Below are 14,678 nucleotides of genomic sequence, written 5' to 3' on the forward strand. Positions count from 1 at the left end.
AGGGCCTCCTGCAATGCCCACTGAACAGAGGCACCTCACGCCGAGGTTCCAGCTGGGCTGAAGAGAGAAAAAGGAGGTGCAAATACTGAATGTGCAAAAACTATCTGATATGGCCTGTAGGAAACTTCTTAGGAGATTATGAAAGGTTCCATGTTGCAAAGGCTTGTCTCTGTTTTTACTGAGATCAATGGGTTCTTCAGCACCTTGAGTAATTGTTACTTGTTTTAATACATTCTATTTAAACTAGATGTTTTGTGGCATTACCTGTATTGGGCCTTACTCGCAAACTCGGTTGTAACATCCAGACATGGAAAACTGCGTCCCTTGATACAGAATATCCTCCTAGTCCCTTCTCCCCTTTCAGATGAGCACCTATTCCAATGCCTGCACACATAGTTAATTCTGCATGCCCCTGCAAGGAAGGGGCAGGGAAGATTTTGCTGGCCAGGCTTCTGCGAGTATGATGCCACAGGGATCACTACCAGTGGGGAACGGTTACAGAACTGGGCATGTGAATCCTGGGGCAAGTGATAAAGCTCTCTTCAGGTGAGTTTCCAAGGGCAAGCCGTGGCCCATGGTAGAGTATCACTTCTGGGGCAAAGAGGCAGCTCACAGTGGTGCAGACACCCTGTCACAGCCCGTTTTGCCACTGGCAGATGCCCCAGTGCCCACTTCCCTGACATGTGGAGGAGGAGCCACCTTATCAAGAAGTGACCTTCTGCATGAGCTCTGCTTTCGATTTGCCTTAATGAGGCAGAAGATTGAGCCCTGTTGGCTCACTCTGTTTAGACCTGAATTTCTCAAAGAGATACCAGTGTCTGCAGTGATCTTCCAGAGGCCTTCACATGGAGGCCTTCCTCTCTGCTCCAGTAATAACAATCCTTGCTGGCAGACTGACAGCCCAGCAGATAAGACTCAGGAATTCCACTACATTGCACACATTGATGGATTTCAAGGATGTACAAGAGACTGAGTCAGCTGGGCGTGCTCAGTCCTGAGAAGGCTAAAGGCAAGGGGAAGGGGTATTCACATCGCTGTCTTTTACTACTGAGTCGTAGGAAACAGTGAAGATGCAGCCCAACTTCTTGGATGTGTACAATAAAAGGGTGAAAGGCAACAGGCAGAAGTTGCTATGAGGAAAATTCCAGCTAGAAATTAGTGGGAAAAAATTCAGCATGAGGGTGGTCAGGCAGTGCAACAGAGGGTTTCTGAAACATCCATCCCTGGTGATATTCAGAGCTTGACTGACCAAGGGCCTGATCAACCTCATCTGGTCTGATGCTGCTTTGATAAAAGGTTGGGTCAGAGACCTCCAGAGGCTCCTTTCAGTCTAAATCGTTGGGGGGCATCACAGAATCATAAAATCAGAGCCACCCATCAGATCTGCACCCTGCTGTACTGGTGTGTTGCGATGAACAACTACCATGGAGCTGCAGAGGCAATACCTAACCTTCTGTGAAAGAGGCTGCAAAAAGCATTTTCTAAGGGAAAAATAAAGCTATTTGGTGAGTGAACTTAAAAGAAGAACTCACAGGGTTTGACCAGGCTGAGAGTATACTGAGCAAACCCATCCTACAGCTTTTCCAAGACTCTGAAAGTTTCCTATGGTCCGGATTAAGCAGCCTCACACTCCCCTTCCTGCTTTCTGTATTTGATTATTGTGAATGCCCCTAATACAAATTCAAGTAAGGTCAAATCTTTCAAAAGAACTGTGCCCAAAGAGGTTGTAAATATGTAGTTTAAAGACTAATCAAACCCTGCTGCCTCCCAACATCTCCGGAGGATCTAGCAGGGCCAAGGAATCAGTCTATTTATCTAAAAAGTAGATCCAAATATAAGCATTTTGCTTTGCATATGGTGCAAATATCTACAGCCTTTAAATATAATTCACTCATCAATTTCAGTTGAGGAAACACAGCTCTGCCTATAGCTAAAGGGAAAATGAGACTAAAGGTTTGGTTTTATTTGATTGCCCAATTCATGTGCTGTCTAATATAGCAAAGAATCCTACAAGGCTTTCTGAGGTTGGGGATCATGTAAGAAAAGTTTACAATCACTTTCTCCCTTCTAGTGGAAGAATTTTGGTACTACTGAAATAAGAGGTATTTTCCTTGTCAGGTTTTAATACACAGAAACATTGAGGTCTCTTCAGGTGGTTACTTTCATACCTTGGTTAAAGTATCTTAAAACTATTCCCCAATATGAGAAGTCGTGTTTATTCAGAGTTTGATTCAGCACAGCTTCCAAAAGTTAATCATTTAAGTTTTGTTGTCTCTTGTCAATGTGTAACCAGAAGAGAGAAGAAAGTGTTTCCAGCAGAGAACAGTGTCTCCCACCATGAAGGGCAGCAGCTGTCCTTGAGTTCGACATCTCAAAGCACAATCTCTTTCCTAAAGCTGCAGGCATCCAGGCATCTTGAGCTTACAGGTATATGATGGTAAGAAACACATTAATTTTTCACGAGAAGCACATGGATTTTTTTGTAGCTTTTTGGTCACAAGTAGTCTATGTTTAGACAGCAAAAGGTGCAGTTAACTAATGAGCATGCCTTAGCTTTTCACTGCTTCAGTTCTCGTCAGCCTGGGCAACAGGGCAGACTCCAGAAATCCCTTTCCTAAATCGGGCTGCTTTTCTAGACAAAAAGCTTTAAGCTGACTGAGGGGAGACTTAGATTAGATACTACAGCAAAAGGTCAGATCATGAAGCCCTCATTTCACAATAAAGTCAAGGAGAAGAAGAAAAGGTAGTTAAAAATGACTACACCTTGACATAGAATGCAGACTTTGTAAATTTTTAGGTGCTGCTGAATTACATTTTAGTCTGCAAATCCCAGACCCATGCAGTAGTTCTGAACCTCTTCAAGTTGTTCCTGGTGGTCAGGGGTCTGAGGGACTCTGGCCTTGTTGCTCATTGACACTGTTTTGGGGTGTACAGCATCTGCCTCCATGTTCTTCAGGAACACAAGAGCCAGTCTTGTCTGCAGCACAGAGGAGCCGTCTCACCACCCAGCATCCCCACATGGCAATGTCAAGAAGAAACAGAGGGCAAAAATGTTGTCTTTAGGTGAGGCCACAGGAAACACCAGCAAGTCTGCTCTGGAACTAAGCAAACTGCTGCTGTCTGATCCCTGACATTCACAAGCAGCAGCTCAAACGGAGGCTGCTATGTAGCAATGTATAAAATTCCATCAAACCAAGCCAGGCACTTGGCCTAGTAGTGCTTGAAAGGATGAAAACACAGCAGCACTAAATCTCCCTACAGTCCTCTATGTAGCACTCATATAACCATAGACTGGTTTGGGTTGGAAAGGACCATAAGATCATCCAGTTCCAAACCCCTGCCACGGGCAGGGATACTTCACACTAGACCATGCTGCCCAAGACTCCCTGGCCTTGAACACTGCCAGGGATGGAGCATTTACCACTCCTTTGGGCAATCTGTTCCAGTGCCTCAGCACCCTCACAGTAAAGAACTTCCTTACATCTAACCTGAACTTTCCCTGTTTCAGTTTGAACCCATCACCCCTTGTCCTATTCCTACAGTACCCGATGAAGGGTCCCTCTCCAGCATCCTCGTAGGTCCCCTTCAGATACTGGAAGGCTGCTATGAGGTCTCCATGCATATTCTCATATGAAGCACTACTCCTGCTAAACTTGGTCATTCTAATAAGCAAGCTTGGTGTAAGATAATATTTTCTATCCTAAGAGGCTATGGTGTGTTGCCTGTTTTTATAATGCCTCTTTAAGGCATTTCATTCCCTTTCTAACAGTAAAAAGGAAGCCCTGTTTCAGACAACACTGGTTGCAACAGCAGGCTTTGGTCAGTTATTTTCCCTTGCAAAATGCATTTACTGCACACAATTAATTCGTGGCAGCTTTGATAAGAACGTACAGTGTCAAGGTTCTTACTGAGAGAAGCCAAGGAAAGAAGAGCTGATAACAAACTGTTTAAAGCTTTGTTGGGGTAAGGGAAGGATTCTCAAGGACGCTGTGATTGAAACAATTGCTGAGACTTTGCCATCTATGTCAGCTAGAATGCCTCTCTCCTCCAAGAGAAATGGTTTTGCTTTTCTCCTGTCACTTCTGGGCCCAGTTTTACTCTAAAAAGGTCACAATATGGGGGTACCGCCTCTATAGTTTTTCTCCAGTGCTCTCTTTAATGAGGGAACAAAATCCATGACAGAATTAAAGAAACAGGAGTTTAGCAGTTAGTCACATGAATGCAAGCAAAGCATTTTTAGAGATCCATTCCAGCTGTGCCTGGAATCAGTGATCCCCTTCCCAGTGGTTTCATCCTCATTTGCTGCATTGCTGGGCTTCTTTGTAACTCCCTTCTTGCTTAAGCAGCTACCAGTTTATCTTCCTGCTTCAGTAGGGATGTCTGCCTGGCCCTTTGTGAGAGAGGGAGGAAATAACAGCCCCAGGCAGCATGTCCTGACAGTGCGCAAAGACCCAGGAAGGCAATGGAGGTATTAGGAGCTTCAGGCTAAGACCTAGACCCTGCCCTGGTCTCACACTAGCAAAAAGAGTTTTCCTAGAACTGGAGTGAAACCCTAGAGGGAAACTCCAGGGCATTTTCCCTGTATTTTGGAGATGAGAAAGGTTGGCTGCAATGGCACAGCCAGCCAGCCCCAGCCTTACTTTGACCAGGGACTCTCACACCAGACGTTGCAGAGGGGAATCTTTTTCTCCTGCTGCTTTAGTTTAATTTTAGTGGCACATTAGACCTCTTCATTACTTTGAATGCTTCAAGTGTCCTGAACAAATACAAAATCTCAGATGTTAGCTTTCGAGCTTGTATAGAGAAAGTAAGAAACCCATGCTATAATGGGGGAGCCCAGTATCCAAAAAAGTACAGCAGCAGAGTCCACTTCTCAAACCATTATAAACAGCTACTCCTGCTATTTACTTTTAATTGTAATGCTCTCTACCTTCATATTAATGCTGTATTACACAAGTAAATGCAGATACAGGGAATTATCAGCATGAGGTTTACCCTCCAAGGATCTAGGCACGCAAGACCTTGCTGCATCCTTCGTCTTTGAGAGGGGGAGGTGGAAACACCAGATTCGTTTGCAATGTGAGAGGGAGGGGAAGCAAACTTACCAAGGTGGTGCTCTGCAGTATATAAATACAGGCAAATCTCCCCCACAGGCTTTTGAGCGCTAGAGAGCTGGAGCCAAGGATTGAAGAAGACTTTTGTGGGGTTTGTTTGGCATTGAAGTCGATGTGGGGCATTTTCAGATTTGTTGATTTCTTTAATTTGTAATAGTTTGTAAAGAGTTTTTTCTTTGCATGGAAAAGCATGTAGGCTACTTCTGAATAGAAGTAGCTAGCAAAAGTAAGACATGCTTTAAGAATTGCTGTTTAATGTAGGGTTGAGAGTTTGTTTTCCAGGAGTCTCTCCTTCTGGTAACAGCCTTTGATCTGTAAAGACTCCAGAGGCTGATGCCATGTGTTCATTTTCTTAGGCAGGAGGGGAACCGGCTGGTGGAAGCTCAAGACGCAGCCAGTTTGCCTCCGAGGAGCAGCCCAGAGCAATGTCCCTGGCTGGGGTAAGCTGTCTGGTGACAGGAGCAGGGGGATTTCTTGGCCAGAGGATTGTGCGCTTGCTGCTGGAAGAAAAGGAGGCGCTGGCTGAGATCCGACTGCTGGACAAAGCCTTTAGCGAGGAAGTCCTCGGGGAATTTGGAAGTAAGTACCATCTCCTAAGAACTATGTTTTGCAAGTGTATGTGCTGTTGTCTCATGTGGATAGCTTGGAAGTCTTTACCTCTCATCCAAACCAGTTTTTGCAGATAGAGGTTTTATTTCAAGGAAGTCTTGCTTTATCCCTTTCTTTCACACCAGCAAAGAAATCAGGCATAAAATATTTTTCCGAGACAGACATTTTTAGATTGTTTGATGCTTGAGCATTGAGTGTTTTTGCACTACTAACCCGGTACTGCTGCAAAGGAGAAGGAAAGTAGAGGAGAAGGAATATGGGTCTTTTTTCCAGGACTTTTGCTGTGAGAAAATTCCTGCTCTGGGAATCTTCCTCCTGGCTTTTTGCTCAAAGTTGCAGACAATAATTTGACTTTATCACTGCATTCAAAACAGAAAGGCAGAGTAGCAGTAGAACACCCAGTAGCTTTCTTAGGCCAAGAAATAAATTGCTTTACCCTTTACAAATGAAAATAGGATGCAGTTTGTAATTTTCTCCTATGAATACACAAAGTAGAGCATTTGAATGAACTACCCAGTTAATCAGGGTGGTGAAAGCCTCTCATGAGGAATGCCTTTCCCCACCACCTACCCCACAGCTGTTAGGACCTCTATAAAACAGCACTGAGAAACTTAAGGTAAGTCCCACAGCCATTGCTATTTGCCTGAACTTTAAACAACACATAGAAAAGAAAGAGACAGTCTAGGGCAAATAGTCCGACTGGACTGGCCGCTGAGTCAGACACTGCTCACAACAGGATACTGAATCTTATTGAGTAATCATTGCATTTCCAAGCAAAAACGGTCCCATAGAAAACAGGGAGCATTGCTTACAGCTCAGAGGACACAGAAACCATTGCTGAAGTAAAAGCAGCTTTCCCAGTGGGTACTTTCTCATAATCACTGTAGGCAGAAATGGAGACCTGAGTTGAATTCATTTTGTATCTCACACACACATGTTTGTTCTGATCCCTGGGCAATGGTTTGCACAGATGGAAATCAAGTTTCTCTCTGCTGTTCATTTCAGTCTGAAACCACTGTCTGTCAGTCATTTCTTCTTTCCTCTCCCTGCTTCCAAGATCACCTGCAGCTTTCCTCTTCCCCAGAGCAAAAGAAGATCATTCTGCTGATTCCTGACAACTAGCTGATGCTGGCAAAGTGAACCAGGCCCGTATTGTACTTAGCATGGCAAAAGTGGAGTGGAGGAGCAGCTTTCCTACCTCATATTGTACACAACTTAAATTGCAAGCCCAATCAAGGCACAAAGCAGCTCTACAGCAGATTTCTAATGGCTGATACCAACTATGCCTGTGATGAGCTTTAAAAGGGACGTATTTCTTTTATATTTTTACTGAAAGCTTTGGTTTGCATATATAGAAGCTTCCATTTTTCCAACTCCTGCCCAGGCACAGTGGCTACTCTGAAGGAGCCACATGTGAGCATTTACATTGTGAAAACTACGTATGGCAGTCCTTTGGATTATTGCAACCCCGCAAAACCTTACTCATGGAGAACATCAACCTAAGGGCTGTACAAAGATTAATGTTTATTAGAGCAAATCTAACTCCAGGTGCTTAGCAAAAAGCCTAGCCCCATAATCTGACTCTTTTGCACCCATGCAAGTAGAGGTCAGTGTAAAGCTTCTGGAAACAGAGCCGTAGGAAATGAATGCACTCTGTAAAATAAAAGAACATAAGAGAGCGTGTGGCAGTGACCGTACCGGGCAGTAACTCTAGATTTAGGAACAGTTTTGTAAATGTTTCACAGATTTTATATCTCAGACCAACTGTGATGAAAAAAAAAGACCCTCAAGCCTGTTGCCTTGGAATAATTGTTAAATTAATACAGGATTACATTCTAGTGTGCTATAGAGATCATGGGATATAAACACTGTAAAAGCTCTCCGCTCAGTTCCAGATCTCAGCAGCTTTCTCTCTTCTCTGTTAAAGCCATGGGACGAAATCCTGCCCACTCTGGAGCTGACACAGCACTAGGATGATTTCAGTAAGGGCTGAGGCTAAAAGCTGTATAAATGAATCAGGTTCTTCTCTCATTTAAAACGGGCGTTTGGCTGCATTAGGACAAGATAGAGGACGCACCTGTGCTTCAGCTGCTTCCCTGCTCCTGCCTGGGGAGCCGTCCAGCACAGGCACAGTAGGGTCTGGGCAGAGCGCTTGCTGTAATGGCAACACCTCCTGTAGGACATGCTAAGAAAGTCATAGCTGCAGCCAGGCCACCAGACCCGCTAGGAGAGCAGCATCGCCTCCAGGAGGCCATCCTCTGCTGCCTTCGTTTTGTTAGTGCAGTCCTGGGCTGTATAAAGGATGCTTCTGCCCAGTGAAACTTATAGAAATGGTGGCTCTGAGATCTAGAGCGCCACCAGGATCACACACATTGGGTACTGGGAAGGCTTCAAAGGCAGGCGTTAAAGCAAGTCAGGGCTGAGGTAGCTCAGGGAACAGCCTTGAGAGTTTAGATTAGGACCAGAAAGTTGTGCATGCTAAGCATGACCCCACAGCACAGACACTGAAATGAAGCCAGAGCTGGATTTAGAAGAGGCACAGTAAATCCTGGCCAAGATACATCAAAAAGATGTGTCAGAACTGAAAGTAACGTATTAAAAGAGCTGCAATATGCGCAAGGTCAAGGGGCAGAAAATAGGTGTGAACACAGCTCTGTGCACACATGCTGTGGGTGGAGAGAGATCATTTATCACCTTGAAGACAGGAGCATACAGTGCAGGGCTTATTGGTATACTTGGATTATCACTTTTAAAAAGATTCAGTCAGAAGAACAGGCACAGCTAAAGCTATCCCAGCTGTGAACTTTAGAACAGTCACACCTGAAGGAAGCTCCAAGCCCTTGATAGCAGTGTGAAAGAGTTTTCTTTTAAACAACAACAAAAAAAGAAGAACCATGGTGAATATTGGCTCCAAAAATATGGTAGGTAATTCAACATAGACTTCTACAGCACTGTAATTAGCACTGGAAAATGCCTTCTGTTTTGCTAGCCTTAAAATATCCACTCCTTTCAGTGCTCTTCTCAGGATGCTTGCAAGGTCTTTTGCTTTGTTTTCTGTTGCCTTTGCAGAGTTCCAGGGTAAGACTGAGGTGAAAATCCTGGAAGGGGACATCCGGGATGTGATGTTCCTGCACCGCGCCTGCCAGGGCATCTCTCTTGTCATCCACACGGCTTCCATCATTGACACCTTGGGCCTCATAGAGAAGCAGCTGCTCTGGGAAGTCAATGTGACAGGTAAGTGAGTGAAGCACCTTTCCCAGACCTATGTCTACTGTGTTCTGATCATCATCTGCTCAGGAAAGGGGGCACCCAACCTGGTTTTCTGAGCCAGATTAACCAGGTTGTTCTGCGTCTTGCACAGCCACACCTGTGAGTGAAAAGCATGCCTATGTGCAGCCCCATGGAGCTCTAGACCTCTACACACCCAGTGTGCACTGGTCTTCCACTGCAGGATCATTTACTCTAGTCAGCGCTCACATATGCCCGTCCTGAGATCTGCACAGGTCTGCCTTAAGTGTGGATAGCCATAATACCATGCTCAGTGGACCTTTCTGGAAGCAATTAACCTTCTGAAATCCCAATGCATATCTGAGAAACCAGTTCTTACCCACCCTCCCTCCCCATGAAGCATCCTGCCTGTTTTCATTTGTTCTAAACACTGCAGGCTTTGGCTGCAATTACAGCAACCTTGCACGGCTAACATCCCACCCCCTGTGGCTCTCTGCATCCTATCCTTTTTCTTCCTTCTCTTCTCCTTTTTCTCCCCTTTACCGTTATGTCTGTGTGTGTACGAATTCATTTCAGAGGAGTAGGTGCTCTCCCACCTTGATCTTATCATTAAATATCCCCCATCAACCTCAAAGCTGTGTGAAGGAGGGGTTTCAGTAACTTCTCACTCAGTGATGGGACCTCTCTTTCTACTAAGGAACCCCTGTTCCTTGTCAGCTCAGACGAAGGGGGAGGCTTTTGCGTAGGCAGTGTGGCATCAGCCACCAGGAAATTTATATGTCCTAAAAGAACAACTTCATCTCACTCCCTGCGATCCCAAAACCCTCTGTGCCTTTCAATGAACTGCTGCTGCCTAACCCACATGCACACTGACCTCCCTGGCTGTACTGCTTCAGCTCCTTGGTGAAGGTTTGGGGAAGATGTTCTTATTTCTGTGAGTAGTTTTCCTGGTTCTTTGTTCCTCTCTGCCACTGATACAGGGCTTCTTCACAGAAAAATAAGAAACATACCCCTATAGGCACCACTTTAACAAATACTGGCTACTCACCAGCATTTATAACAAGTGAGTGTTCTTTGCAGTTGAGTTGTCTCTTACATGCACCTTGAAAACAGTAGGATGGCATTTTGGCTGTTTTCGCCTGGCTGTACATTCAGCTTCCAGACCCTTTCATTTCTGCTCAAAGCCACAAATCATCTGTCACCACAAATTAGAGGCCAGTGGGCAGCTTCTTAGCTTCCTACCAGGAGGGAAGAGTAGAAGGGCGAGTTCCTGTAAACCTGTGCATTGGGTACTATGACAAATAAATATACTGGGGTGGTAGTTCAGAAAGAGGAGTTGTAAAACTCTTTCTTTATGAACATACTCCTGCTACAATCTGTCTTTCACAGCAGCAGGTGTTGCCTAAACCTATGGGGGGAAACAAAAACTACAACATAAACCTAGACAAATATTAAAATGTCCCTAAAGTAGAAAGCTCTCTTGCTCTAAGCTGGAGTCAGATCTAGAGAGTTTAAGTCTGTCCCATCATTTCTTTTGTCAGTTTAGGCTTAAGCACAAAGTAACTAGGTTTTCATAAACCTTTCAGATCTCCCCAAACCGTGTGCCTGGGGTGAAGTAAAGCCCGCTGGGCCAGTGAGGGTTAGCTGATAACATTTGGTAGAATGAAAGCACACACCAGACCTGGTCCTAGAGCCAAGTGAGCCTAAGATCAGTCAGTAAATACTGCTGTCCTCTTCCCTGTTTGCTTCTATTTCCATTCTGATGTTCTGGCTTTCTGACCAGCCAAGATGCTATGTCTTGGCTTACATAGACTTGCAAGAAGAAAGTTTTGGTTGTCCCAGAAAACAGAACTTTTATAAATTAAATGTATCAAGAAATCACCTGTCAATGTTCACAACCTAGAACAGAAGCAAACAAGTGCATCTCGCTGTGATGCAGGGCTTTCCTCTGCCTCACACACCACACATGTGAGGCCTCAGTGCAAAAAAGCTTTTTAGAACACGAGTACATTTTTAGGTTGGAAGGGAATTGAGAAAATAATTGAATATAATCCAAACAAAAGTACCCTGTGTGAATCAGAACTCCAGCCAGAAGTGCGTTGCGTGCAAGCAACACTTGGAGACCTGCTCCATGGCAGATTTACTTCATTACGTGTGAATATGTGAAAGATGCCCAAATTCCTATTTTCATTTCTTACATACAACTTTGTTTTGCAAATAAAACACATTTTATTTGGGTGAATTTGATCTTGAACAGATACAAGCTGTCAAGATAACTTTATGTTTGCTTCATTTGATTTTATCTAGTCCTTCTGCACTTTATTACATGCCCTCAAGCAGCATTGACGGCAAGAATTGAGCTATTAGTTTTTAAAATAATATATTTTGTCAATTAATGTTCCAGATGAGCCTGGCTTGTGTGTCACCTAAACATAGTTCCTTGCATGAACTCACTTTTTATTCCTGGCTGTGTAACCTTTTTTTTCTTGCACTTATTTAGTGTTTCTTAAACTTCTTTCTTTTTCTCGTTCAGGCTTAGAAAAAGGAATTTTGGTGCCTTAACAATATTCAGTTCAATAATTCTTTGCATTTTTCACTCCTTAATGGGTCCATGTTTTGCTGCCAATATTCCTTGGTCCTCTGAACCACTTTTATTCGTTATATTCTCTTTAGCAATGCTAGCCTGGTCTGCATTGTTCTGCCTTGAGTTGTCATAACAGACTGAGCAGACTTGTTAGATCATTTCTATGCCTCACTGCTAGTGTTTGATTTTATCCCTTAGATAATAGGCCACACCCTTGTGATATCATATCAGTCATTTTGGTTTAATGTTCCTTCCCAAAAACATTTTGAAATGTCTTTAAACTGTATCTTCTGTTCTCAAGTCACTGGCCTTTCACATATAATCTCTCTCATTACACCATGCACAACAAATAAGGCAATTTGTGCCTCAAAGCTCAGAAGTAAAAGAGAAGAGCCTACTTGCAATTAAACCAGCACAAATGATTAAAGTATTTATATCCCCCTTGAATGTTCTTTCCTAGCTTTACCCTCTTGGCTATTTGAAAGACCCTGGACTTGCCAGTTTACCTCTACTCCCCTTGATGAAAGCATTGTGATAGGATTTTAAAAGCAAGAAATCCTGTACTATTGCAAATAAAAGCTAGAATATGCTGAAAAAGGAGGCACACATACACAAGCATCACTTTGCTCACTGCACTTTATGCTCTTAGATTGCATGGTATTTTGCATTGTCCATAAGATCTCTCTCTTCAAGCCCTGCATTGAAGCCAATTGAATAGTGGATAGACTTGCACTGGGCGAAGCTGATTTTGGAACAAATCTGCAGGTCCCACATAAATTCTCAGTTAATGCTTAGCAAACCATCCAAGAACATCCACAAGCCTGGGAAACAGGGGCTTCAGCATCCTGGATGGATGGGGGCGACTTCTGAAAGTTCTCTGCCTTAAGCCAAGTCAATCCAATCAACAGGCACAAGCCCCTGGATTTGTGGACAGTATCCATGCTAACGTAAGCAACAGTGAAATTGGACTCTTGGCATAAAAATCCCCCACAACATGCAATTCAGACCAAGTGTTCATCCTTGTTTAACACTGGCAAGTGCACTGATACCACTTAAATACAGATTCAGAGCAGATTCAGCTTCACTGAACTTGCTCAGTTTAGGACAGAATTCTTCCAGCTCTAGAGAGGGGATATCTAGCCATGCTCAGGCCAGGGATGCTGTTTCTGATCTAAAACTCACTTTTTCCAGCTTGGGGGGCTCTAGATTGACTTGCATGTTTCTCTTTTGAAGGTACACAGCTACTGCTGGAGGCATGTGTCCGCTATAACATCCAGCACTTCATATATACTAGTACCATTGAAGTGACAGGCCCCAACTGCAAAGGTGACCCAATTTTCAATGGCGATGAAGATACAGCTTATGAGAGTATGTCAAAATTTCCTTATGCCCAGAGTAAGAGACTGGCAGAGGATTCTGTGCTGAAAGCAGATGGCCAGGTGCTAAAAGATGGTGGCACACTGATGACTTGTGCCCTGAGATCCATGTACATCTTTGGAGAAGGATGCCCATTTCTTCTAGGTCATCTAGATAAATGTCTGTTGAACAGAAACGTCTACCTGCGCTTCTCCAGGAAGGAGGCTCTGGTGAACCCCGTGTATGTGGGAAACATTGCCTGGGCACACGTGCAGGCAGCCAGAGCCCTGCAAGACCCACAGAAAGCCAAGCACATCAGGGGGCAGTTCTACTACATCTCGGATGACACTCCTCATATGAGCTATGCAGATCTGAATTACGAGCTGACCAGAGACCTGGGGTTTGGGATTGAGCCCCAGCTCCCCATGCCTCTAACAATGCTGTATTACTTCTCACTGCTGCTGGAGATTGTGAGCTTCTTGCTCCGTCCCTTTGTCAGATACATCCCCTCCACCAATCGTCACCTGGTCACTCTACTGAACACCCCATTCACCTTCTCTTATAGAAAAGCACGTAATGATTTTGGCTATGTGCCCCGCTACACATGGGAAGAGGCGAAGCAGAGCACTGGTCAGTGGATTGCCTCCATGGTCCCACAGAGAAGGCTGTACTTGAAAAGCAAAGCTGCCTAAGTCTTAGGAGGAGCTGAGACCTGGCTAAACAAGTAGAGCCTTGAGCCAGAGGAGAGCTGGGTGAACAGCAGCAGCAAATAACTCAAAGTGTTTAAATGGAGACTTATTGTATCAGCCCCCTCATCCCCACTCCCAACCTACAGTAAATAGAAGTGAATCTCTTATTTGTTTACTGAGTACAGGCTGACCAGAGTGATTTTACTGCACAGGCCACATCCACTTCTAGATCTTGTGAAGCATGAAGACATTGTTTTAGTATGACTCACACAGCCTATGGTGTGAACATATTAGCCCTTCTTATCACTCCATGCCACCTTAAAGGCTTTTGTAAAGCACTATTTATCCTAGAACTACAATTACACTTTATAAATATATACCACTTAGCTATATATTTACAAATATATACTACAAACATATACTACTAAGCACTCAGCTCTTGCCAGCCTTACCAAACACAGAGGGGGTAGAAGCCACCATATTGCAAAAGCTGTTACAAATCTTGCTCACTTTTTCAAAAGCATTGTCCAGTTTCATGTGCCATTCACCTGACAGTCAAACTTGAGAGCAAATCTGGGCCCTGTAAGCATGGCAAGGCTGAAAGTACAAAGTAAGTGAGACATAGGTTTAGTTAGTATGGTGTATGGAAGGAGACAAGGGCAAGATTTTGTCAGATGAGGGCTTCCTCATCCATTTTCATTTTCCTAGTTAGCAATTCCAATACTGCAACAGATCTGCTGGCTGCCCAGCAGAACAACAGCTTTGACAAGATGAATAGGAGAAAAGTACTGCAAGACAACAGCTTGGTCTCTGAAGGGTTTCTCTTGCAGAGTCATGGCATTTGTGAACTCTGAAGAAAAATAAACAGTGCTGAAAGCAAAAAATCATGGTATTTCTGGGTTTCAGCTGGGAACAAAGGCTAATTTCAGCTGATAGCTGCACCTGTGTTGTCCCTGTGCTTTTCTGACGGCACATGAGTTTCTGCAGAACGTGTGACTTGAGTTTCAGACCAAAAATGTAGAACCTGTCTGAATAAATAGATGTGATCCACTGTTTGCTTCTTAAACATACAGCTCACTTGCTGAGAACAGCTCTGAA

The 14,678-nt window shown here is 44.1% G+C and overlaps 1 protein-coding gene across 1 annotated transcript; it reads left to right on the forward strand.

Annotated features, from left to right (window-relative positions):
• Window positions 1–5,103: 5,103 nt before the first annotated feature.
• Window positions 5,104–13,740, forward strand: LOC104410259 (3 beta-hydroxysteroid dehydrogenase/Delta 5-->4-isomerase-like). Its single transcript, XM_010020371.1, has 4 exons — window positions 5,104–5,136; window positions 5,471–5,693; window positions 8,793–8,957; window positions 12,769–13,740. Exons 2-4 carry the CDS (start codon window positions 5,540–5,542, stop codon window positions 13,581–13,583), a joined length of 1,134 nt encoding a protein of 377 aa, XP_010018673.1. The 5' UTR covers window positions 5,104–5,136; window positions 5,471–5,539; the 3' UTR covers window positions 13,584–13,740.
• The last annotated feature ends 938 nt before the right edge of the window (window positions 13,741–14,678 follow it).

Source organism: Nestor notabilis, unplaced genomic scaffold (genome assembly GCF_000696875.1).
Source record: "Nestor notabilis isolate BGI_N333 unplaced genomic scaffold, ASM69687v1 scaffold1948, whole genome shotgun sequence".
Lineage (NCBI taxonomy): Eukaryota > Metazoa > Chordata > Aves > Psittaciformes > Psittacidae > Nestor > Nestor notabilis.

Coding starts and splice junctions, on each gene's coding strand:
- LOC104410259 (XM_010020371.1), top strand. CDS start 5,540: ATGTCCCTGGCTGGGGTAAGCTGTCTGGTGACAGGAGCAGGGGGATTT. Junction 5,694..8,792: donor AGTCCTCGGGGAATTTGGAA/GTAAGTACCATC, acceptor TTGCCTTTGCAG/AGTTCCAGGGTAAGACTGAG. Junction 8,958..12,768: donor CTGGGAAGTCAATGTGACAG/GTAAGTGAGTGA, acceptor TCTCTTTTGAAG/GTACACAGCTACTGCTGGAG.